The sequence below is a fragment of the Sminthopsis crassicaudata genome, chromosome 2 (genome assembly GCF_048593235.1).
Source record: "Sminthopsis crassicaudata isolate SCR6 chromosome 2, ASM4859323v1, whole genome shotgun sequence".
In the NCBI taxonomy this organism is placed as follows: Eukaryota; Metazoa; Chordata; class Mammalia; order Dasyuromorphia; family Dasyuridae; genus Sminthopsis; species Sminthopsis crassicaudata.
Window position 1 is genome coordinate 10,153,035 of NC_133618.1, and position 24,937 is coordinate 10,177,971.

The 24,937-nt window shown below is 38.2% G+C and overlaps 1 protein-coding gene across 1 annotated transcript; it reads left to right on the forward strand.

Moving 5' to 3' along the window:
- LOC141553949 (OX-2 membrane glycoprotein-like) lies at positions 1-24,181 on the forward strand. The gene is made up of 5 exons (XM_074285422.1): positions 1-74; positions 1,188-1,520; positions 16,055-16,354; positions 19,242-19,369; positions 21,795-24,181. The coding sequence occupies exons 1-5, from the start codon at positions 20-22 to the stop codon at positions 21,879-21,881; spliced, it is 903 nt and encodes a 300-aa protein (XP_074141523.1). The 5' UTR covers positions 1-19; the 3' UTR covers positions 21,882-24,181.
- Positions 24,182-24,937: the final 756 nt, after the last annotated feature.

Here is a 24,937-nt window from a genome sequence, read left to right on the forward strand (position 1 = left end):
TTCTTTTGGTTTCATAACCATGATGTTGCTGACAGTGTGTGTGGTGCTTTCTGTCTCCAGGAGCATGGTTGCTGGTATGGTCAAATGATGAAAAGAAAATTAGTAGGAAGGAGGGAGGGAGAAATGGAGCTTGGGGGAAGAGCATTGGTTCACATTGTTTAGGCACTGATTTTTTAAGCTGATGGATTTTTTTAAGTGCCCTGAGAGTTGAATTTGGGACAAACCTTCTTTTGGTGGATGATGGCTTTGAAGGATAAGATTCTGCCTTGTATTCATTCTGTGTATATTTTGTGAATACATATTTTATATGTGTTTACGTGTATATCTGCCATCTGTCCTTGAATGTCAATTAAATGAAGGTTGGTGTAGTTTCATTCTCTTTTTTTTTTTTTTTTTTTCTCCAGAACCCAGCACAGTGTCTGACATTTAATATGCTTAATGGATGATTATTGATTGATATATCATCACAATATTTATCAGTTTATATATTATAAATAGTAAGCAGTATTATAGTATTATTTTATTATTATGTTAATTATAGGTTGTTATTAGAATTGACAAAAGGACTTGGGGATCAAGCCCTTAGTTCATTCTTCTCATCACTGAGGCTTTTCAAGATAGTTCTAAGAAAAGCCTTCAGAAGGCAAGAATTGGTAATTGGGGATGGTTGGGGAAGGGAGTTTAGGGAACATGGAGCAACATGGAAAATGGAAGTTTGGAAACTAAAAATAAGAGGATCAAGGATGGTGATAGATGAGACTTTATGTTGTAATGGGGAAAAAAGCACCACTTGGATTAAAGTTGGAAGTTGTCTGACTTCTATTTATGATACAACAATGGAATGACCTTGGTCAATAAATTTAATTTCATTGATTGCAGAGTTAGAGCAGGAAGGATATTTAAGGGGTCACTGGAGTAATTTTTACAAAGGAGGAAACAGGATCAGAGAAATTAAGCAATTTGCTCAAGTTTATGAGATAATAAGTGGAAGAAAAAGAATTTAAATCCAGAGCCTCAAGGTCAAAAAATCAAGTCTTCTTTTCACTGGCCATACTTCCTTTAGTTCTTCTTCTATAAAATTGGCAGGCTAATTTACACAACTAACCTTTTGACAAGTTTGTGGCAGGGAAGGACTTTGTGAAACACAATGTGATTGTGAGCTCTTTCTATGTTCCCTTTATCTTCAGGAATGCCAAGGGTGATTCATGAGACAGACGTGACCAGCATTGTTGGAGAGAATGTGACTTTGCGTTGTCAACTGTCTACTGAGAAGGAGGTTCTCCAAGTCACATGGCAGAAAGAAGGTCAAACAACAGATAATATAGCCACATACAGTTCCAATCATGGCCCCAGATTACTTGGATCCTACCATGACCATGTCCGAGTGACCCAAAGTGATTTGAACTCCTCAGCTATCACGCTTGAGTTGGTCTCCTTAAAAGATGAAGGATGCTACAGATGCATTTTCAATATCTTCCCCATAGGACCCGTCGTGGGCAGAATGTGTTTGAGTGTTTATGGTAAGTCATTCAATTGGGACCCTGGACAGATGGACTATTCTTATAGGATTTGTTTTCCCAAAGAGAACAAAATGTCAGGCAATAACATTAGAACAAAATGTCAGGCAATGACGTTAGGACAGACTCAACAATCATTAAGGAAAACAAACAAGCAAGCAAAACAACTAATTCAATCTTAGGCTCTCGTGAGAGCCATTGCTTCCATAAATTAGGTTTCAAGTAAACAAGTTTTTATTAAATGTCTATTCCACACCAGGAACTGTGCCAAAGTGCTTTGTATAGCCCTGTTGTATTTTGCACTGGTCAGACCTCATCAAGAGAATCATATACAGTTCCAGAAGCTAAAATTTTAAGAAATACAATGAGATATTGAAGGATACTCAGGAAAAAAAAAACAATTAGAAGGATAAAATATGCTTCTGGTTGTTGCCTGTGAGAACTGCTTGAAAGAAAAGCAGATATTTAATCCAAAAGTAGGGGAAAAGGGAGACAGTGTATATAAGGGGCAGGGACAGCCCATTTTCAGGGGCTGAAAGACTGATGCTTGGAGGAGAGACTTGACTTGATTAGTTTGGCTCCATAGGGAAGGAACAGGAGCAGAAATTGCAGGTTTTAAAGGGCTTAAGGTGGATCTAAGGACAAGGAGTGGGAAATTCAATCTAACAATGAGAATTATAGAAAAGTGGATGAGTTCTTTTGTTGGGAAGCAGTTCCTTTGCTGTTTTTAAACAGGGACCAGACAACCTCTTGTTGGATATATTACTGTATGATTTGGACTAGATGGCTGATAACATTCTTTGTTGGTGAAAAAGTCCATAATTTTTAAAATTTTATTTTTAATACTAGCCTTTTATTTCCAAAATACATGCAAAGTTAGTTTTCAACATTCTCTGTTGTAAAACATTGGGTTCCAAATTTTTCCCGTTCTTCCTTCCATTCCTCTCCTAGACAGAAAGTAACATGATATAGGTCAAAACTTGTACAATTCTTATAAATATATTTCCAATTTATTATGCTGCATGAAAAATATAAAAGATGAGGGGGAAAAAAGCAAGCAAACAACAAAAAGATGAAAATACTAGGTTGGGATCCATACTCGATTCCCATAGTCCTCCCTCTGGATGCAGATGGCTCTCTCATTCACAAATCTATTGGAATTGGCTTGAATCACGCCATTGATGAAGTCAAGTTCATAACAGTTGATTATTTTTTTTATTCATTTTTCCAAATTATCCCCTCCCTCCATCCACTCCCTCCCCCCATGGCAGGTAATCCCATACATTTTACATGTGTTACAATATAACCTAGATACAATATATGTGTGTAAATACCATTTTCTTGTTGCACATTAATTATTAGCTTCCGAAGGTATAAGTAACCTGGGTAGATAGACAGTAGTGTTAACATTTACATTCAATTCCCAGTGTTCCTTCTCTGGGTGTAGTTATTTCTGCCCATCATTGATCAACTGGAAGTGAGTTGGATCTTCTTTATGTTGAAGATTTCCACTTCCATCAGAATACATCCTCATACAGTATTGTCATAACAGTTGATTATTACAAATCTTGTTGTTGCCACATACAATGTTCTCCTGGTTTTATTCACTTTACTTAGCATAAGTTATGTAATTTTCTCCAGGCCTCTCTGTAATCTTCCTGTTGATTGTTTCTTATAGAACAATAATATTCCATAAATACATATACCATAATTTATTCAGCCATTCCCCAACTGATGGGCGTCTACTCAGTTTCCAGTTTCACTGCCACAAACATTTTTGCACATAAGGGTCCCTTTCCCTCATTTAAGGTCTCTTTGGGATATCATCCCAGTAAAGACACTGCTGGATCAAAGAGTATGCAGTTTGATCGCCCTTTGGACATAGTTCCAAATTGTTCTCCAGAATGGTTGAATCAGTTCACAATTCCACAAACAATGTATTAATATCCCAGTTTTTCCAAAACTCCTCCAACATTTACCATCATCTTTTCTAGTCAGTTTAGCCAATTTGAGAGATATGTAGTGGTACCTCAATGTTGTCTTAATTTGCATTTCTCTAATCAATAATGATTTGGAGCATTTTTTCATATGACTAGAAATGTCTTTACTACATCTGAAAATTGTCTGTTCATGTCCCTTGACCATTTATCACCTGCAGAATGGCTTGTATTCTTACAAATTTGAGTCAATTTTCTCTATAAAAAATTCTATTTTGATTCAATCCAAGTAGGGAGAATGCCAGTAGTCAAGGGCATATGACTAGACAATGTCTAGGTTAGAGGGAAGCTAACTCTCCAATTTACATTCTTTTTCTCACATCCAGTTTTTACTCTTTCTATTTATCCATCCATCCATCCATCTAGTATCTCTCTATATCTACTTATATATCTACCCATTTATCATCTATTATGATCTACTTATCTACCATTTATCTATGTATCCATCATTTATTCATTTATCTATCCACCCTTTCATTTCTTTGTTTACTTATTTACTCATTTTTATTGTTTTTTTAAACTTACTTATTTACTATTTTGCTTACTTGCTTGCTGTTTAATTTCGGTTACCTATGTTGTTGACTTAGCCTCTTTTTAATTATTTTGCTATTTCTTATTTATTTCACTGTGTATTTGTTTATTCATTTTGGGGCTTGCTGCATTCTTAAGATCTAGAAAGGGGAAGGGGCTTGCAAGGCCTTTTAGGGCCAGGAGAAAACCAAAACCCAGAGAACTGAAGTTTCTTGAACAGTAAGCATGATATAGGTAATAAGTGGTGAAGTCAAGATTTGAATCCAGGTTTTTAGTTTTGAATTCCAATATTTTTTTGAAATGCCATTTGATCATCAAGGCAATAAAGAGCCACAGAAGATTTTTGAGCAGAGGAGTGACATGGTCAGAATAGTGTTTTAGGAATATTTTATTATCATCTAGATGGTGAATCTATTAATTGATTAATATCAACTTCTCTCTTAGAATGAGGATCTGAGGAAAGTTCAGGGAAATGGACCATGTCCACAGAAAAATGCTTTATATTTTTACACATACATATATACATATACACACACATTCACATGCATGCACATACATAAATACATACACACGACACATTTATATAAGCTCAATAAATGCAAAATAATTTGAGTGAACATTCACAATTCATAGGTTTGAGGAAGAGAAATTTGTTCTCTGACTTGATGGAAATTGGAGGTTCTAAGAGAGGCAAGTGAGTAGGGAAGGCATTACAAACAAGGGAGATCAATTAGAAGATGGATGGAATTGTTATCACTTCAAAAATCTGCTTTTCTTTTTTACATTAGCTATCTGTCAAATTGGGGGTGTAACAAAAATATCTCCTTACCAGGAGTAAGATCAAGTGAAATAATAATTGGAAAACACTTAGCACAAAGAAAGTAACATATTTGTAAAAAAAAAAAAATAGTCTAGGGGATCAATGCTGAGGGTTTGAACTAGTCAAGTATCTGTACAAATTACAAAAAAAAGGGGGAATATGAAAACAATGAGAATGATATCATCTTCATTAAAGACCTGCCTCCCCCCCCCAAAAAAAAAGGAAAAAAAAGAGATTTTTCTTAAATTTGTGGACCTAGGCAGGCAAGAAGCTGGTTAGCTTCTTCTACAACTCGCCTCACCCTATCAGAAAGCTTCCCCATGGCCCTTGAGACTTGTGATCCTTGTGCAATAATAACTCTATGAAAATACTCCATGAATGAGGCCCCTTGCTTTTATCAAATGAAAATAATAAAATGTAACACAGGTAAAGAGAGTGTTTCCCCAAATCAGAACATTTCAACCTTGCCGTTTCTCCTTGTACTCTGCTTTACAAAATGCACTCCCCTTCTCTGCACACCTCATTGATTTGTACTCCCCAGACTTAGAAATGATCAAGATTTGAAGTAGGTCTATGGAAGGAGTTAATTTTGCTTGCCTTACATTGCTCTTTGTTTTTCTTAGGATGTTCACTTCTCTATTTGCAAAATATGGGAAGTAGTTCAGGGCAATGGGGACACAGCATTGAAAAAAGCAAGAAGACCTGGATTCTCTTGCAATGTGAACTCCAGGGCAGGTGGATATTACAGAGATTAGAGTCCTAGTCCTGGAGTCAGGAAGATCTGAGTTAAAATCTAAACTCAAGCACTGGGCAAATCATTTCATTTCATTTGCCTCAGTTTCCTCTTCTGTTAAAAAAAAAAAAAAAAAAAACTAGAGAAAGAAATGGCAAACCACTCAGGTATCTTTACAAAGAGGCAGACACAAATCAACTGGACAAGTATGACAAAATATGCAAACCTTAGAACACTATAGAAAAATTAGCTGCTATAATGGCTCTCCTTTTGTAAAACCTGTGACAGCAGAAGGCATAACGAGTGGGAATAAATCTATATGCATTATCTACTCTTAGTAGGTCTGCAGAAGTCATAACTTTGATTTATAAGACCAGCCTCTGACATGTGTGAAAATCAAAATGTTTATTTGGGGAAGATTTGGGGATGTATAAGGAAATATATGACTAAAATGTACCTCAAATATATGACAGCATTCTGTGTCATAGTTGAGGAAGTCAAGACACAGAAGGTACAAGAATGCCTTTTTTTGTTTATGACTTGTTTGATAATGAATAAGTCAATTAACCTCTATGAAACTCTATGAACAATTGAAGTAAATCAAGCTGACATGGAAAGTTACTTCCCATAGTTCTTTATCCTGATTTTTCTCTACTCAGATTACTGAGTTGTGTCAGCAAATAATGTGATTAAAATAGTAGTTACTGTCAGGACCCAAAGAAACTGACTCATAGTGACCTTTTTCTGTGGAGAAGATCTTGTCATCAACTATTGGGGAAGAGAATTAGGGAAATTTCTTGAGAGAAAAGCTATTATTTTGGCTTCTTTGTTATTTCAAACTGAAAATAAAATTTAAAAATCTTGACTTGATACCCAACCAGCTTCCTTAATGTATGTAGGACGCAAAGAGGGAAAAGAAAGCTTAACCGATATCTTTCCAGTAACAAGAACCCTTGGTGACCATAACCCAGAGGGAAATGTTCAGTGGAGGGGGATTTCAGAGAGGGGAGATACTATCAAAAGTCTGAAAGGCTTGAAGTGAGGGAAGAAGAAAAGGAAAGGCAAGGACTGGGGTAAAATAGGAGCAGTAGAGTGCAAAAAATAGTGCTAAACAGAGAATCAGGGTCAATCTCTCTTCTCACAAATTTAACTTCTCTGGGCCTCAGTTTCCTCATCTGTTAAGTGAGGATAGTTATACTTAGTCCCGCCCCACTATCCTGCAATTGGTCTGAAGCTAAAATGAAACAATTTTACAGAAAACATTTTGTAAACCATAAAGCACTATATAAATTTCACCTGGTATCTTCATCATCATCATCATCATCACCACCATTATAAAATGATTTTCCCCTGCCACTTTATCCTACACATTTTTGACTTGACAATAAAGTAGTGGACATTAGAGGCCATAAGAGGGACTCATTGAAAGAAAAACAGCTTTATTACTAGCAAGGGAGCAAATCACCAGCTTTTATATAGTGTTCCCTTCAAATATTACTCTCCTCCTTTTAGTGATGAGGGGAACTGAGCCATAGAGAGGTTAATTATTTCTCCAGAGTCACATAGCCACTGAGGATAAGAAGGAACATTTGAATCTACCTCTGAACTGGTCAGAAACAGGACTGAACAACATGAGCTAATTAATCAACCAATACCTATCTTAACCCTGTTAAGTATCTGGTGCTGACCCTTGATGCTGGACATAAAAATAATATAATACAAAACAAATGAATGATAAAAAACAACACAACAAAAACTGTCCTTATTCTTAGGGAGTCTATTAGAAGACAGAACAGACAGAGATAGATGGATGGATGGATGGGTAGATAGATGGAATAGATAGAGATGGATAGATGGATGGATGGGTAGATAGATGGAATAGATAGAGATGGATGGATGGGTAGACAGACAGATAATCAGATAGATGGATAAGTAGATATATATCTACATAAACATATTTACATGAAGTTCTTGGAGTTAAGGAAGTTCTAAGCTTTTCAAGCTTAATAGTTTTAAAAGCTTTATTAGCTTAAAACTACATGAAATTTTTGGAAAACTCAAATATATTTACCCCCATTAATTCCTCTATACACATATGTGGGTATATCTATAGATAGAACTTTATCTATAGGTTAATTATTTTATTTATTTTATATTCCATGGATCTGTGCATATTTGCACGTATATCTCTATATATAATTCAGAGATTATTTTGAAAGAGGAAGCACTCTATCAGAGGACTTCATGGTGACATTCAGATCCCATTCCTCTTGATAATGTTTACAATGACTTGTCTAATCTCATGTTTTTGTGCACATTGCCCAATAGTTGAGTGATTCATGCTCTTTCTCCCACACATGCATGATCACCACAGACCATAAGATCAAGGTCTCATGATCCCAGAGGACAAGAAAACATGTGCAGGGCTCCAGAGGAGGAGGATGTGTCACTCTGCATTTTTGCTCAGATTGGGATTTCTTCTTGCAAGAAAATCATTGGTGATATGGGATCTTATTTTTATCATGGGAAAGACCTTAAGAGCCCATCTAATTCCAGGATGTCAGACTTATAGCTTTAAAATAGGAAAGGGGCTGAGAGATATGTAATCCAACTTCTCATTTTCATGAGGCCTAGAGAAGTTCTTGTAAAGCCACAAAGATAAAAAGTGACAGACCCCAACCTAAGCTGAATTTCTTAGACGATAGGTTATCTCTTCTCGTTGCATCACATTCCTGTTCCCTTTTGAGGCTGAAAGCTTCCCTATTTCTTCTCAGATCTACACTCATATTATAGTCCTAAAGAGAAGGTGGCTTTCTTAAGGACAGAGACAATTTCATATTTGTTTTTTCTTAGAATTATTTGATTCTTCCGTAGCTTCCGAAATAAATTTGTTTATGTCCAGAAGAACTGTAGAGTTTCCATTTCCTGTTTCTAGTTTATTTTTCATGAAAGTTTACCTAAGGTATTGAACTTTTAAATGGATTTTAAGGGAACAGATTTCAAATATGTGCCTTGCAGAGATGCAGAGGTATTAATAAGATCCTGGGGAAGATTCACCATTGTCTGATACAAAGACATTAGAGATATGTTTATAGCATGTATTCCTTCCATATATGAGTTTAACCAGATGGCTTTAATATCTCTCCTAGGTCTCAATTCTTTAGTATAGATAAGGAAACTAAAGCCAAGAGAGGCTAAGGCACCTAGATGATATCTTCTGAGTCGGTGCTCATTCTACTGTAGTATGCTCATAATTTGGTCCCAGTCCCGCCATATTCCCAGTCACCCAATCCACAACCTTAATGTCATCCTTGACTATTCTGCCTCACTCCCATAATCCAATCAATTACCAATTCTTGTCATTTTTGTGATTTCAAAGAATGGTTTTCAATTCAAAGAATGGAACCAAAAAAAATATGGTTTCCTGGCAAAGAGGGAAAATGACTTTAAAAAATGGTACAGATTTAGCATTTAGATTAGTATGAATAAGAAGAGAACATGCACAAAAAATATGGGGTCTATTTGTCAGAGCCCCATAGTTGTTCCACCTTTGAAAAAAGATTTTCATTGGTGAGGTGATGTGAAAAGATAGTTTGGGAAGATATAGTTCTCTTAACAGCTTTTAGACTAACTAAGCTTTATGAATCTAGGTAAGTCGGTAATCTCTCTGAACCCATATAAGTAAAATGGGAACAAAGCTCTCCATAGTATCTGCCTCAAAGGACTCTTGTGAGATTCAAAGAAGACCCTCTATAAAAAGTGTTTTGCAAACTTCAAATCACTATATGAATGCCAGATGTGATTGATCAATTAACAAGTACTTATAAAGAACTTACTATGTGCCAGACACTGTGCTAGACACCCGAGGGTACAAAAAAGAATGAAAATAATCCCTGCCCTCAAGAATCTTGCTGGATGGAAGAGAGATTATAATCTTGCCTTGCTTTCTCTTTCCACTGATGGAGAGCCTGAAGTAGAGAGATGATTGCATATGAGTGTGTGTGGGGGAACAACATATATGTCAAGAATTTTGTGGAAAAATGACAAGAATTGGCAATATATTGGATTATGGGAATGAGACAGAATAGTCAAGGATGACATTAAGATTATGGACTTGGGTGACTGGGAGTATTGGACCAAATAATGAGCATACTACAATAGAATGAGCACTGACTCAGAAGATATCTAGGTGCCTTAGCCTCTCTTGGATTTAGTTTCCTTATCTATATCAAAGAAGTGACCTCTGAGGTTTGAGATGTCACCTAGGTCTGTCTATGGTCCCCCTGATTCTATTTAACTCTGCGTATCTCCTTTGGCCAAAGAAGCTATGTATTGTCATCGGAGAAAAAAGAAACTATTAGGAAGTGGAAGACATAAGAAAGAGATTTGTAAGCACTTGGCTTAAGAGTCGGCAGAGCTGGATTCTAATTCTAGAGGTACCACCGACCAGCTGCTTGACCTTACACTAGTCACTTCCCTTGACTTTATAATTGGGACCCTGAGATCTCCACCCATTACAGTAAATTATTGTTTGTACTTTAAACAGCTGACCTAGTATGTGTTTTGATGGGAAATCACTGAATTGCTACAGAGAAAAGATGCTGACTGAGGAAAGTGGAAAGGAGAAGGTGGAGGTCGAGACAGGCAAGGTCTTGGGAAGGGAAGTCCCTACCAGAGAGGCATTATGATATAGAAAGAGCACTGGGTAAAAGGGAAAACAATTGCCTTCTAGTCTGGTTATAGCATTAATTAACTTGGTGATCCTGGTAGGTCACTATAAATCTCTGAATATTAATTTGTAGCAGTGATAGTGACAGTAATTTTTCTATAGCACTTCCTATGTGCCAAACGCTGTGATAAACACTTTACAATTATTGTATCATTATCTTCACATAATAGCTCTGGGAGATAGTTAATATTATCTTCATTTTACAGAGAAGAAAAATGAGGTTTAAAGAAATTCAATGACTTGCCCAGGTCAAACAGCAAGCAGTTATCTGAGAAGGATTTTGTAAGGGCCCTTTAAATGGGTGGACACAGTGCATCGGGAGATTGAGGCCCAGAAGTAATTTCTGTGGATATTAGGACTGCCTTGTAGGTGGGATCTTGGCCACAATGAGATAGCTTCGTAATGGGTGACTCTCTCGCTGATTGGCTGTGTGTGTGACCTCACAGGCCCTTTATAAGCCCACTGAAGGCAGCAGTCATTCTCTTTAACCTGGCGCTCTTCACCCTGGCTTCCTAGCCTGGGTGGCCAAGCCAAGCTGGATAGCCAAAAGAGGTAAGGATTTTGGTAGTGAACACCTGCCATTTGTAACCTGCTCTCCTGGCAGTTACAATTACTAGTCTGTCCTAGGCCCAGCAGAGTACCTTTGACCACTGACCTTTGCAGTGTGAACTCTACCCGGCTCACCTCCTCTGAGGCCTTCAAAGGTCTCTGGCCACAATCTCTTAAATCTATAGTTTACTAACAGGTAGTGCACTCAAGAACAGCCACGTGTAATCTTAAAAGCCTTTATTATACCTACTCACATAATGCCCTGACTGATGCCCTGACTTGTTGGTTCCTGAGTGAACACCTGGTCAGAAGACCCATGTATTCACTACCAAAATCCTTACCTCTTTTGGCTATCCATCTTGGCTTGGCCATCCAGGCTAGGGAGCCAGGGTGAAGAAGGCCAGGTTAAAGAGAATGACTGCTGCCTGCAGTGGGCTTATAAAGGGCCTGTGAGGTCACACACACAGCCAATCAGCGAGAGAGTCACCCATTACGAAGCTATCTCATCGTGGCCAAGATCCCACCTACAAGGCAGTCCTAATATCCACAGAAATTACTTCTGGGCCTCAATCTCCCGATGCACTGTGTCCACCCATTTAAAGGGCCCTTACAATTCCCTTCTCTTGTTTTGCGGGAACCGCACATCTCATCAAGCTAAACTTTTAGCACCAGCTATAGTTCACTTGATCCATGAGATGATAGTGTTATGCCCAAGGAGGTCCAAAGCAGCAGATCAGTAAACAGAAGTATGACAATGAGAACCAGGCTCAACAGTAGCCCAAGTGTTCAACCCATTCATCAAAGTCATACTTGAGATAATATGCCAAAGAGGCTGGATGCCAATGAGGTAGGATGTCAACACTGAGGTGGGAAGTCAACAAGGTAAAACATCACAATTCTAGTTAACAATTAAATATCAGTGAGGTAGGTTGTCACAATTCTAGTTACATTTTTCACAATTCTAGACCAATTCTAGTTTCTTACAATTCTCTGTTGCACTTGTCACAATCCTAGAGCAATTCTAGTTTCTCACAATTCTCTATTGCACTTTTCGCAATTATAGAACAATTCTAGCTTGTCACACTTCTCTATTGTACTTTTCACAATCCTAGAGCAATTCTAGTTTCACAGGTGCACATAAGCAAAGTCATGTCCAGTAACATTGTCTCAATAACAACGGCAGGTGGGTGTGTTGGTTTTTCACCCACTAATTTAAAAGCATAGTCCTTCAATAGAAAGCATAGGGCAAAGCCTCTCCCCAGGCCACCATATGTCAAGTAGCCATGGGAGAAGCAAGCAGGCCCATTGTCCATTTACAGTCTTTATATTGCATATCACCCAAAACAGTCCATTTCAGCTGCAACACTGGAACTGTGTCTGATGTCTCTGGTGTCATGGTCAGGAGGGACATTGCTGCCATCAGCGTCTGAAGGGCTGCGGACATCTGTCATGTCCTTCTCTTGGATCCCCAGGTTACAAATGTCTCTGGTGGGGATGAACTCTGTTGCTAGATCTGCACCTAGGAAGGAATGTCCCCGGGGCCCAACTTGGGCCTTTCCAAATGCCATCCAGGCCTTTCCACATCACAGTGGAAACAAAGTTGTTGTCAAAAAGATCAACAAAAGTCAGACAAAAGTTAGTCATTGTGTCACTTAGCTGCACTTTCTGTGTGTGCCCGAAGTGCATTGCTAAGGTAAAATGCAAAGAATTTAAAATTGTAAAACCAAAATAATTTAAAAGTGTAAAACCAAAATAGATTAAAAATGTAAAACCAAAATAACTTAAAAATATAAAATCAAAATAGTAATGTAAAATCAAAATGCTTTAAAGATGTAAAACCAAAAGTGCTGATGCCCGTAGGCAGCTCCCATTTTCTAAGAGAACCAACATATAGTCAAGTAGAGTATACTTAAAATACAACTAAATTTGCTAATTAAATCATCAGAAATTCAATTCAGGTATTTAAATAGTATGTGACCCTGGGCATTTTTTTTTTTTTTTCTGAACCTTAGGGTTTTCTGTGAAATAGGAATAATGACACATACTTATAATAATAATTAATTACCTCAGGTGATTGTAGGAGAGAAAATACATTTTAAATCTGAAAGTGTTATATGACTATTAGCTATTATTATTATTATGACATGAAGTCTAGGTTGTACCATCCAACCATAGAATGGGGTCATTGAAGATTTTATGCTTGCTTTTTTTCCTCTCTAACTCAAGCCATAATAATCAGCAGAATCCTCCATCCTCCCAAAGAAGTAAGGGGGGATGAATAGGGGTAGGAGGTGGTAAGCAACGGTTTCTTCTGGTGTGGAAGGGAGGGAAATACCAAGTATCATCTGGGAGATAAGGGGAGTTCCTGAGAATAACAGAATCAGAGTGCTTTATGTGCAAAGGGGATCTTTATGTTGGAGGAGCAAAGACCTACGGGGATGAGGAGGTCAAGCCTGATTACTTTCTTCAAGTATTTGCCTGGCTGTCCTTGGAAGAAGATTCAACTGCTGGGATCCAGAGGGCAGAACTGGGAGCCAGTGGGTATATCTAATAAAGAAATAGGTTTTCTAGATGTAATGACAGATTTGACCATTAGAAGAGTTCCAAAGGGGATTGGGCTGCTTTGGGAAGTACCAGAATCCCCCAAATTCAATATCGCCAAGCAGAGTTGCAGAAAGGCTTCTTGTTCCAGTGATCTCCAAGGTTCTTACCAAAAATGAGAATCTGTTACAGACCCATCAATATATATTTATTGCATACCTACTATGTACCAGGTGTGGTTCTAAGTTCTAAATTGGGTACACAAATAAATACAAAGAATAGAATAATTCCTATTTACAAGAAGTCATATATTAATGTAATTCTTTGAAGTTATACATATAAACTAGTTACTTCATTCTTGGTGTAACATACAAGTTAATGGATCCTCAAAGAGGATATATAGCTCACTCTTGGCCATCTTTTTAATCCCATTACTGGCTAAGCTTAGGAAATAGCTTTGCTCCATTGATTCCTAACTCATTTGAAGGAGGAGGATTCCCAAGCCATTTTTTCAAAGGTCATTATGATAAAATGTTTTACTAGAGGAAATAGAGAAAGAACTCTTTGTCCATCTTGTCATTATTTAGCATAGTGTTCCCAAAACTAGTCTCTCCTAGCGTTTCTTAGGGAACCAGTTCTCTAGGTGCCCACAAGAATAATCGCGCTGCATTTGGCCCCAAGATAGAGACAAGGAAGAATAGCACTCATTTTCAACCATCATAGAACTCCCAATCTAGTTCCAAAAAGAAGGCATCTGGCACATAAAAACACCACACACACACACACACTAACAACCACACATACACACACACACACACACACACACATACACACACACACACATACACACACATACACATACACACACATATACATACGCATACACACACACGTACACACGTACACACGTACACACGTACACACGCACACACGCACACACGCACACACGCACACACGCACACACGCGCACACGCACACACGCACACACGCGCACACGCGCACACGCGCACACGCGCACACGCGCACACGCGCACACGCGCACACGCACACATACACATACACACACACATACACACACACACACACACACATCCACACATACACGCAAAGTTGATTTTACTAGTGTCCTATTGCTGGGGCAGCCACTTAGGGTCCAAGGAGCTCACCAGAAGAAATATATCTTAGGACAGGAATATTCAAAAAGACACTAAGGTCCTCAGAGACTTCCTAGCCCATTCAATCAGTAAAGAAGCATTTTGAAGTGCTTTCTAGTTGTTGAAGACTGTAGATATAAAGAGACAAAACATGGCCCCTACCCTCAAGGAGCTCACATTCTAAAGATCGAGTTAAAATGGAAATAACAAAGTTTTTTTAAAAAGATGTTTACAGAGTAGATGGAATGTAATTTCAGAGAGGGAACTAGTAGCAGTTGCAAGACTGGAAAAGGCTTCCTGAACATTGAGGGAAGTCAAGGAAGCTAAAAGGATATAGTAAGGAGAGAAAGCTTGATAGGGAACAGCCATTGCAAAGGCCCAGATGTGGGAGATGTTTTGTTGGGTGTGTGAAATAGCAAGAAGACCAAGATTCCTGGATAACTTGATGGTAGGCTGTGGGAGCAGAAGAATGTAAAAAAAAAATACTGGGAAGATAGAAAGAGGTCATATTACAAACTTCTTTTAATAGATGAGGAAATTGTGGACAAAGGAGGTTTAAAAAAAAAAAAAGCTTTCCTACGGTCTCATAGCTAGTAAGGATCAGGGAGAAGGATTCAAATTCTTTCTGACTCCAACTATAGCATTCTCTTCACTAAGCCACAGTTGGTAAAATTTGTTGTAATTTTAAGGAAATACCAAAAAGTCTGCATGGGCATGCCAAGGGGATGGAGTTCACCTCTGTTTCATGATTCGACAAAACACTCCCTTTTATAACCACAAGAAGACATAATTTCTGATGTAGTGTCCCTGCCCTTTCCCCCTGGGGCATGCTCAACTGGCATCTTTGAAAGCCCATGGAAGCTTGACCTAGGCTTCGTTCTGGGCATGTATGATAGAAGGCCCTGGGGAGAGAGAACATTAGGATACTATAGAGTTGGAAAGGGGATCAGAAACCATCTATTCTAAACCTTTGTATGAATTAAAATCTCCAGGACCAAAGCCAACAAATGGTCGTCCAGTCTTTGCTCAGAGACCTCCATTAGAGTGAACTCCCACCTCCAAGGGCTCCCCTTGTACTTTTAGATAGCTTTAATTGTTAGGGAATCTTTCTTTTGTTTTCTGATTTCAAGTCTAAATTTGCCTCTTCATAACTAAACCCTTTCCCCACCTACCACTGGCCCTGATCCCAACTTCTGGATCTAAGTTGAAAAAGTCTAACTCTTCCACATGACTGCCCTTCAAATGTTGAAACATGGCTGTCATGTGTTCCTACCCTAAGTCTTTTCTCTGAGCTGAAAATTCTGACTTTTTCAGCTGATCCTTACTTGGTATAAATTCAAGATTTTAACTATTGTGGTTGAGTCCCAGGGCTAATAGAATGGTTTCATGGGGGTGGGGGTAGAGGGTGAGACTAAGACTTTGTTCCCTTATCTTGGCTGCTTCTCAGGACTTTTAACTAGGGACTCTCCTATTAAACCAACAGCTATATCAAAACCCAAGGTGGATGCCCAGTTGCTGACCATGGGAGAAGAGGAAAGACTGGCAGTGAGCTGCCAGCTGATGGCAAAACCAGCACCTGAGATCACTTGGGACCTGCCGGATGGCTTAGTGGTCATGCCGCAACTGACCTATGTTTGGCATCCTAACAAGACTGTAACTGTCATCAGCAACTTCACCTACATCCCTGCCCAGGTCCCCCAGCATTGGCCAATAATGTGTGTGATTCGCCACCCGATTCTCAATACAAGTATTAAATTGGAGCATCCGTTCCATAGACCTACTGGTAAGTGGGGGCTATTGGTGGAGGTGAAGGAGGACATGGAAATTATCTCCAAGGGGGAGAGGAGAGATTGTTTATGTCACATAGAAGAAAAATGGATTTTGAGCTAGAAAGAATAACCCAAAAAATGGCTATTTAAATATAAGTGCAGTCCAGGGGGAAAAAAAAGGATTTGATCAAGGTCATACAAGTAGCAAGTAACTGTGTCAAGATTTGAACCCAAGTCTTTATATACTATGTCCCATGATGGTGTCTTTCCATCTCACGATGTTGCCATCCCAGACCATGTACTGATCCGCACAAACTATCAACAAGTACTTATTCATACCTCTCCTATCCCAGATCCTAAGATTGGTTCTCGGAAGACAATGACAAAAATAAAATCATTTCTTGCTTCCAAAGAACTTACATTTTATCATTGGAAACAGCATTAAGTAACTATTGTGCCCCAGTCATTATGCTAAGCACAGGGGACACAATAATGCTACTGAATTAGTCTCTGCCTTCAAGGACTAGACATGAACATACAAAGATGAGACATGGTTCTCTCGATCACATATATACTTCATACTTAGTATGGTGATGTAATGGTTCTCTAGTTCACACATATGTAGTATGCTGTAATGATATAATTGTAATAGGGTATATAAGGGCAAAGAAAAAAGGGAAGAGGTATATTCCATTTTTGACCAGCCTCCTGGTGGCTCTCCTGCCTCCTGAACTAAGATTAAGGCTGGTCCCAAGGAACTCCAAAAAGCTAGCCCAGACATTAAACCAGTGGAAGAGAGGAAATTCAATTCAGATCCTTTGGCTCTTTCTCTTGTTTCACTTAGGTCCTGGGTCCATGTTTTGTGAGAATTTGGTGAGGAAATGGAGGAATAATTGAAAAACAGAAAACTGAAGAGATAGGGGTAGGGAGAGAAGGGAATGGAATATATTTATTCAAATTCCTTAAGAGCTTTCAGGCAGAAGAAAAAGAGATTTAATTATGATTTATCTGGTCCCAGAGAGGCCAGGAAAAGTGGTTAAAAAAGAGAGAAATGAATGCTTGGCGGAAGGGGAATAATTCAATAATTTGAGCTAATCAGAAGTGGACTGGACTGTGCCGTGATATTGTATCAAAATCTTCAATGCAAATGCTAGATTTCCAAGAGTAGGGTACTAGAGAATATTTTAAATGGACTCAGTGAATGCTAAGGCCCCTTCCAAAACTGAAATCTTTTGCTTTTGTGACACCGTGACCTTCTAGTTACCCTCAGTGCCAACTCAATCTCACGTCTCGACTTCCCTTTTTCAACCATACCTATCTATTCTGTTTCTAGTTTCATAAGGAACTGAAACAAATACCTAATTTGACTTAGAATCTTGTAAATATAAATGATAATTTAATAAAACTACCAGCTGTTGTTTACCAAAAGAAAAACAGCATAGTTTTATTGGAAGAGAAATGAATTTGGACTTTAATATTAATATAAAATAAAATATATCATATGTAACTAATTATAGAATGTAATATATACATACATATATGTATATTTCTTAGCAAAATTTATTTTAAACAGTTTTATCTCCTGCTTTCTTCCATTTTATAAGTTCTCTCATTATATTCCTTTGACATCATCTAGATAGGAATCATTGTCATCATTCTAATTGTCTCAGAGAGGTGTAAAGTACACAAGAATATATAAAGTTACATGGAGGGTAAATCATGACTGCAACCCAAGTTGGAGATCACTGACTGAGTAGCTAGAATGAATCTTAGAAGCCATTGAGTCTAACCCTATCATTTTATAGATGAAGTATTGAGGTCCAGAGAAGTTATGACCTGACCAAATTTACACAGATAGTAAGAGATGGCTGGGATTAAAATCCCAAGTCTCTTTATTCCATTGTACACTGAACCATTGCCTCTTAACTCTTCCCTCACAAAAGCCATAGCACACAGTCTCATCTTAGTGAAACTAAGTCTAGTGAAACTTAAAAGGCCTAAATTGGAAGTCAGAAACCTAGAATTTTAATTGGGACTTTGCTGTTTACTAACTCTGAGCAAGCTATATTTCCATATAATTTTTTTATGGAACTCAGTTTCCCTTTTTGTTAAAAGGAAGGGGTTGGGGGGACAGCTAGATAGCGCAATGGATAGAGCACCAGCCTTGAATTCAGGAGGACCAGAGTTCAAATCTGGTCTCAGACACTTAACACTTCCTAGCTGTGTGACCCTGGGCAAGTCACTTAACCCCAGCCTCAAAAAAAAAAAATAAAAATAAAAGGAAGGGGTGAGCACTAAAGGAATTAGGTGATCTCTTTTAACCTTTTTGTCCCACAATCTTTTCTATTAACTTCATTAAATATTCTTAATATTTCTAATAATTACATAGACACAGAGTCTGACATTGTGGTACAGTGGAACATTTAATGAGTTTGAATTTAGAGCATCTGCATTCAAATTTCATTTCTATAATATACTGTATGTGTGACCTGGGATAAGACAGTGACTCTCTGAACCTCAGTTTATCGATGTGTCACACAAGAAGGATAGATGGCTAGATAGGTGGTCCTTGATAGGTCTAGAAATACATACTCTCCATCTGCTTGAGCACAGTTTTCTCATCTGTAAAATGAAGACATTAGACTAGATTTTGCTAGATCTGTGATCCCATGTTTCTTTCACTGGACCTCAGTTTCCTCACCTGTAAAATGAGGGAATCGGATTGTGGACTCTTTATTGCCTTCCAGAGTTAGATCTATGATTAGAGATAACATTTCCTCTATGATCCTAGGCTATGAAGTCAGTCAGTCAATAAGCATTATTAAACTCCTACTATGTGCCAGACGCTACGCTGAGCGCCCTAACCATGTAGCCTCACTTCCTGATGATCTTGCCTTGCAGATGGATATAAGGTCTTCTTCATCGCCTTCTCTTTTGTGATCTTCACTGCTTTTCTCCTGGGACTCTGTTATTACTGTTTATGGAAACAAAAAATGGGTGCCTGTCAAGTGGGTGAAGCTCTGATATTGGTAAATATGAAAATAACTCACTCAGAGGGCTGCTTTGTACACATGGTGGCTAGTACGTTTGGGGAGAAATGGTGGGCTGGAATTTCAGGGACTAGAACTATTCTGCTTTTGGAAATGGGAAGACTTGCATTCTGATCCTGCCTCAGACACTAAATAGTCACATGAACCTGATATTACAGATTAGTGTCTCTGTGTCTGTGTCTGTGTCTGTGTCTGTGTCTGTGTCTGTGTCTGTGTCTGTGTCTGTGTCTCTGTGTCTGTGTCTGTGTGTCTGTGTCTGTGTCTCTGTGTCTGTGTCTCTGTGTCTGTGTCTCTGTGTCTGTGTCTCTGTGTCTGTGTCTCTGTGTCTGTGTCTCTGTGTCTGTGTCTCTGTGTCTGTGTCTCTGTGTCTGTGTCTGTGTCTCTGTGTCTGTGTCTGTGTGTCTGTGTCTGTGTCTGTGTGTCTGTGTCTGTGTCTGTGTGTCTGTCTCTGTGTCTGTCTCTGTGTCTGTCTCTGTGTCTGTCTCTGTGTCTGTCTCTGTGTCTCTGTGTCTCTGTGTCTCTGTGTCTCTGTGTCTGTGTCTGTCTCTGTGTCTGTGTCTGTGTCTGTGTCTGTCTCTGTGTCTGTCTCTGTGTCTGTGTCTCTGTGTCTGTCTCTGTGTCTGTGTCTCTGTGTCTGTCTCTGTGTCTGTCTCTGTGTCTCTGTGTCTCTGTGTGTCTGTGTCTGTGTCTGTGTCTGTGTCTGTCTCTGTGTCTCTGTGTCTCTGTGTGTCTGTGTCTGTGTCTGTGTCCTGTGTCTGTCTGTCTGCCTCTGTCTGTCTCTCATTACTAATCTGTAAAATGGGAATAATAAGACTGCTTCCTTTCCCTTCTGTTTGCATATATTTTCAATACATTTAATAAATCAAAGAGTAAGATATATTTTAAAGCAAAGCCAATTTTATTGTTAAGTAAAATAAAGTAACATGTCTATTGCTTTGTGCAGTTACAATGTTATACAATTTTCAGCGATTGTGAAAGGTCTTCATACCTGTTTGTTGGGAACACAATATATAACTTTTCTTTACCTTTGGTAGACCTTTTCCTCTCTTCTTGTGCAAGGATGATGGTGATTCAAGGAGACTGAGAGGCAGTTGCTGTTCTCTGACCTCTCCACTGAGAGGCAGTTGCTATTGTCTGTCCTCTCTCCTCTTACCTCTTTATCCAATTTATTTTCACAGTCCGAAAGCAACACCTGTGTCAGTAAAGGCTGCTTTGTAACTCCTTCAGATGTTCACAGCTGTGGAGGCTCTCAGAGAACTGACCTGCCCTTTACGGTGCACTTAGTCATGGTCCTTAACACCCGTTCTCACTGTGGAGCTAAGATCACACAGATAGGTAGATGACAGCTGTGTCAGATGTGCTAGATAGTTAGATCCCTGGAGGAGATTCAAGCCCAGGGGACAGCTAAAGGACTTATAAACAAAGCATTGATGATGATGATAAAAGTAACATTTTATGCATTTTAAGTTTACAAAATGCTTTACATACACTATGTCATCTGATCCTCAGGTGCTATTATATAGAATTTTGTAGAATTGGAAACTGAGGCACACATTTACATGACTTGCCCAGGATGGACTAGACAGGATATGAACCCAGGATTTTTAAATTTTCAATTTCAGGGACCTATCCATTATTTTATGCTGGTCCCTTAATCTATTTCTAATGTTATTTTCAGCTACAGATTTATAATCCTGAGACATTCAGATTAGAAAAGTCACATCTGGAAGAGATGGTATGGTAGAACAGAAAAAGCATATATCTTTGTAGACTTGGGCAGTATCCCACCTCTAATGCTTACTACCTATGTGACTTTGAGCATATCAATTCTCTTTTGCAAGCCTTTGTTTCCCTTCCTATAAAATAATGAGCTTGGACCAGATTGTCTCTGAGATTCCTTCCAACTCTCTATGAATTTATTATATAAGGAATAGTCAAGAGGCATGAGGTGCTTCAGTCACACACAGAGAAAATAGTGGAGCAAGGATTTGAATTCAGATCTTTCTTTATCATAAGATTTAGATCTAGTCTTAGATATGGTTCAAGATTATGCATAGAGATAACTTCTAAATTCTTCATTTTACAAAAAAAAAAAAAAAAAAAGGCAATGGAGTAGCTTTTGCAAGGTCCTTCACAAAACAATCCTCTATAAATGGCAGAGTTCAGCTATAGTGTTTTTTTGCTAAATCTGTAAGGGCAAAGTTCTGCTTCTGCAATTGTCCACTCTCAAATCCAAATGAAATTATGATTCTGAGCCTATGAAAGCTAGGAAGGGCTTATAGAATTAAATTTATTTTCATGAACTTTCATAAAAACCAAAATAGCAACAACAACAACTACTACAACAACAACAACAACAACAAAAACAGTGCTCAGAAAATTTACCCTTGTCATTTCTTAACAGGCCACCACTTGGTTGACTCCAAAGATCTGCTGCGGGAGGTTCTCAAACAAACTTTCCATTGAACATCAAAGGACAGAAGCTGTATGATAACCTTTTTTTTTTGTACTGACACTGGAAGTATTCTCCAACCTGTGCTTAGCTGCATTACTGAAACTGGCAAGGAAACAGGCGAGTCAACCAGTTGGCTCCTTCAAGATGATTCCCATGGTGTTGCTGAGCTTTCTGTGATCCAGGGATCTTTTGATCTTGTTTCTCATATTCCTCAACTTCAGTTCTGCAGTGGATTTATGATCTCATGAGTTTTGGAATCCCTCCCAGTGATGTAAGGTGAAACAGAATGTGATCCCTCCATATCTGCCTGTTTGATGTTGCTCTTGACAATGGTGTTCCAAAAATTTGACACAAAAAATATGTCTTATACTTGGAACCATCTTTGATTTTTCCACTTCTGAAGATATCAACAAAACATTCTGCCTATCTTTGACATCAACATGTGACCTCAACAAGTGATTTATCCACCTTTTCTTTCTGGTATATACTCCCATGATGACATCCTTGGATCTTATACTTCTTCAGAAAACCTCATTGATTATATGTCATGGCTGCTTATAGCTACCTCTTATCTCACCATTGTCCCTTACAGACTTTCTAAGTGTTTCATAGGTTATAGTGTTCCAGTTGTGTTAGGATTACAAGGTGATAACTCAGGTTGTCTAAACAATTCTCTAGCTCAGAGTTCACACCTTTAGGAGTTTACACCTTTAGACTTCTGAAAAAGAGTTTGCATATTTAAAGGAGTTTACACCTTTAAAGAAGCAAATTCATTGGCTGTAGGAGTTCCCACAAACTCCTGGGAGTTCTCACTAGCCCAATCTCTGCTAGGATAAAAGAGGAGGGCAGTTGGGCAAGGAATCAGTCTAGACTGGGAGATTGAGTTTAGACAGCAGTCTGGAAGGAGAGTCTAGACTGGGAGAAGAACAAGACTTCCCAGGAGAAGTTCAGGGAAACTCAAGGACACTTTGGAGCCAGGATTCAGGAAGAAGAGGATTCGAGATTCCACCTTCACTCTGGCTGGAGGTTCCAGAAGCCTCCCAAGAAACCTGATTACAGAGGAAACGGTTTTACAGAAAAGAAACCTCCTCCGAGAGAAGGATTATAACTGAGAGATGACAGAACTTTATGTTTGGTGCCCAACGTGGAGCAAGGACTTATTCTGAGCCTTCAGAGCAGCTAGCTCGGACCCTCACAATTTGGCGCCTGAACAGGGAAAAGATTTTACAGAAAAGAAACTTCCTCCCAGAGAAGGATTATAACTGAGAGATGACCAAACTTTACACAGTTGCATGATCATATAACATAATTTCCAATATGCTTAGCATGAAAGCTCTTTTTCCTTTAGGAAAAACTGTATAGAGTGAAATCATTTTTGATGGAACAAGAATGTGAAGAATATACACATGTGCCATATGTTTCAAGGAGCCAGAATCTCTAGTCATATGAAATGATTTTTACTTTGTTGGCATTGTTTAGTTATTTAAATCATGTTAAATCATCTCTGGCACACCATTTTGGGGTTTTCTTGACAAAGATACTGTAATGGCTCGCCATTTCCTTCCCTGTCATTTTATAGATTGGGAAACTGAGGTAAATGGACTTAAGTGACTTCCCCAGGGTCATACTCCTGAAGATGTTTTCCTGATTCTAAGCCTAGTTCTCTATACATTGCACTACCTAGCTCTCCCTGCAATAAATTTGCTACCCAGAATCAAAATAAGTAGGAATTCTTCTGATTTCAATTAGATAATTAATATTATCTGAAAACCAAACCAATTTATTTCTGCTTATACAATGTCATCAACACTACCTCATAAATAAATACACTTAAAAAATTCAGGGATCTCTGAAGCAGGTTTAGGTAAACCCTTTGCCAATGTGGATTTTGAGTCCCTGTGGAAATCTTTGCAAGTAACTGTGCCCAACTAACACACCATCCTATGGACATTCTGGCGATCAACTTCTTTGACCTTGGCTGGACTGATTTTTAGGGTGAAGACAGTCAGCCTCTTTGACTTTTTCTATACTAGAAGACATACTAGAATGTTAGGGTCATTCAGGACATCAGTTGTGCCTAAGTATCCTTGGAGCAATAGAAGTTCTCTCTAAGTTACTGTGAACAATCAAAGAACTTTCATGAAGGAGATCTGTATGACTGCTATGTATTTATCCAATGTTATTATTTAAAATGTCTTATTTCTATCTTAAAAAAAACAAAAAAACAAAACAAAAAAAAACCTTTGTCCTTTTTTCCAAATATGTCCCTCCCTCTTTCCTTACCTTTTTGTAACAAACATAAAAAAATAAGTACAATAAAAACGATCAACAGAGTCTGTATGCAAACTGGAGAAGTGGATTTATTATAATGATAGCATCGAGGTTGTTGGGTGACACTGTAAAAGTGGAAGCTGAAATGCTGCAGTGGAAAGCAAGGGACATTCCTTGGCTTGCCTTTAACATATTTCATATATGAGCAAACATTGATAGGACTTAATCTCAAGTTAAAAGGGAATGAGATTTCAAGCTGGAAGGGATATTAAATAATAAATAAATAAAAGTTAATCATAATAAATATTCCATTTCTCTCCAATTTTACAGATGAGAAAACTGAGGCCCAGGGGAGTTAAACCTTAATTCCTATTAGGAATAATTATAACTGAAGGAAAAACAGTGAACTATGTCCAAGGACATTGTTAGAATTCCTGCTCCCAATGGCTATGACAGGACTACACACACACACACACACACACACATACACACACATACACACACACATACACACACAGTGTAAATGTATATGTATATACCATATGTGAGCACATATTATATATATATATCTATATATCTACATATATAAATATATGTATACATATTTATTTGTGCATATGTATGTATATAGTACATGTATATATGTGTAAATATGTACTTGTATGCACAATGCATTGTACATATATATATATATATATACACACATATGTGTATGTAAATATGTATATATTTTTATATCATCTGTATTTTCTAGTATATCTTACCTGCTCCTCACAGAGAACCATTCATTCAAAGGCAGAGTTAAAGAAAATGAAAATAGC

Excerpts from the sequence above, each read along its gene's own strand:
- LOC141553949 (XM_074285422.1), top strand. The coding sequence starts at position 20 with ATGATGTTGCTGACAGTGTGTGTGGTGCTTTCTGTCTCCAGGAGCATG. Across the intron at positions 1,521-16,054 it reads AATGTGTTTGAGTGTTTATG|CTATATCAAAACCCAAGGTG; the intron begins GTAAGTCATTCA and ends TTAAACCAACAG. Across the intron at positions 19,370-21,794 it reads TGGGTGAAGCTCTGATATTG|GCCACCACTTGGTTGACTCC; the intron begins GTAAATATGAAA and ends ATTTCTTAACAG.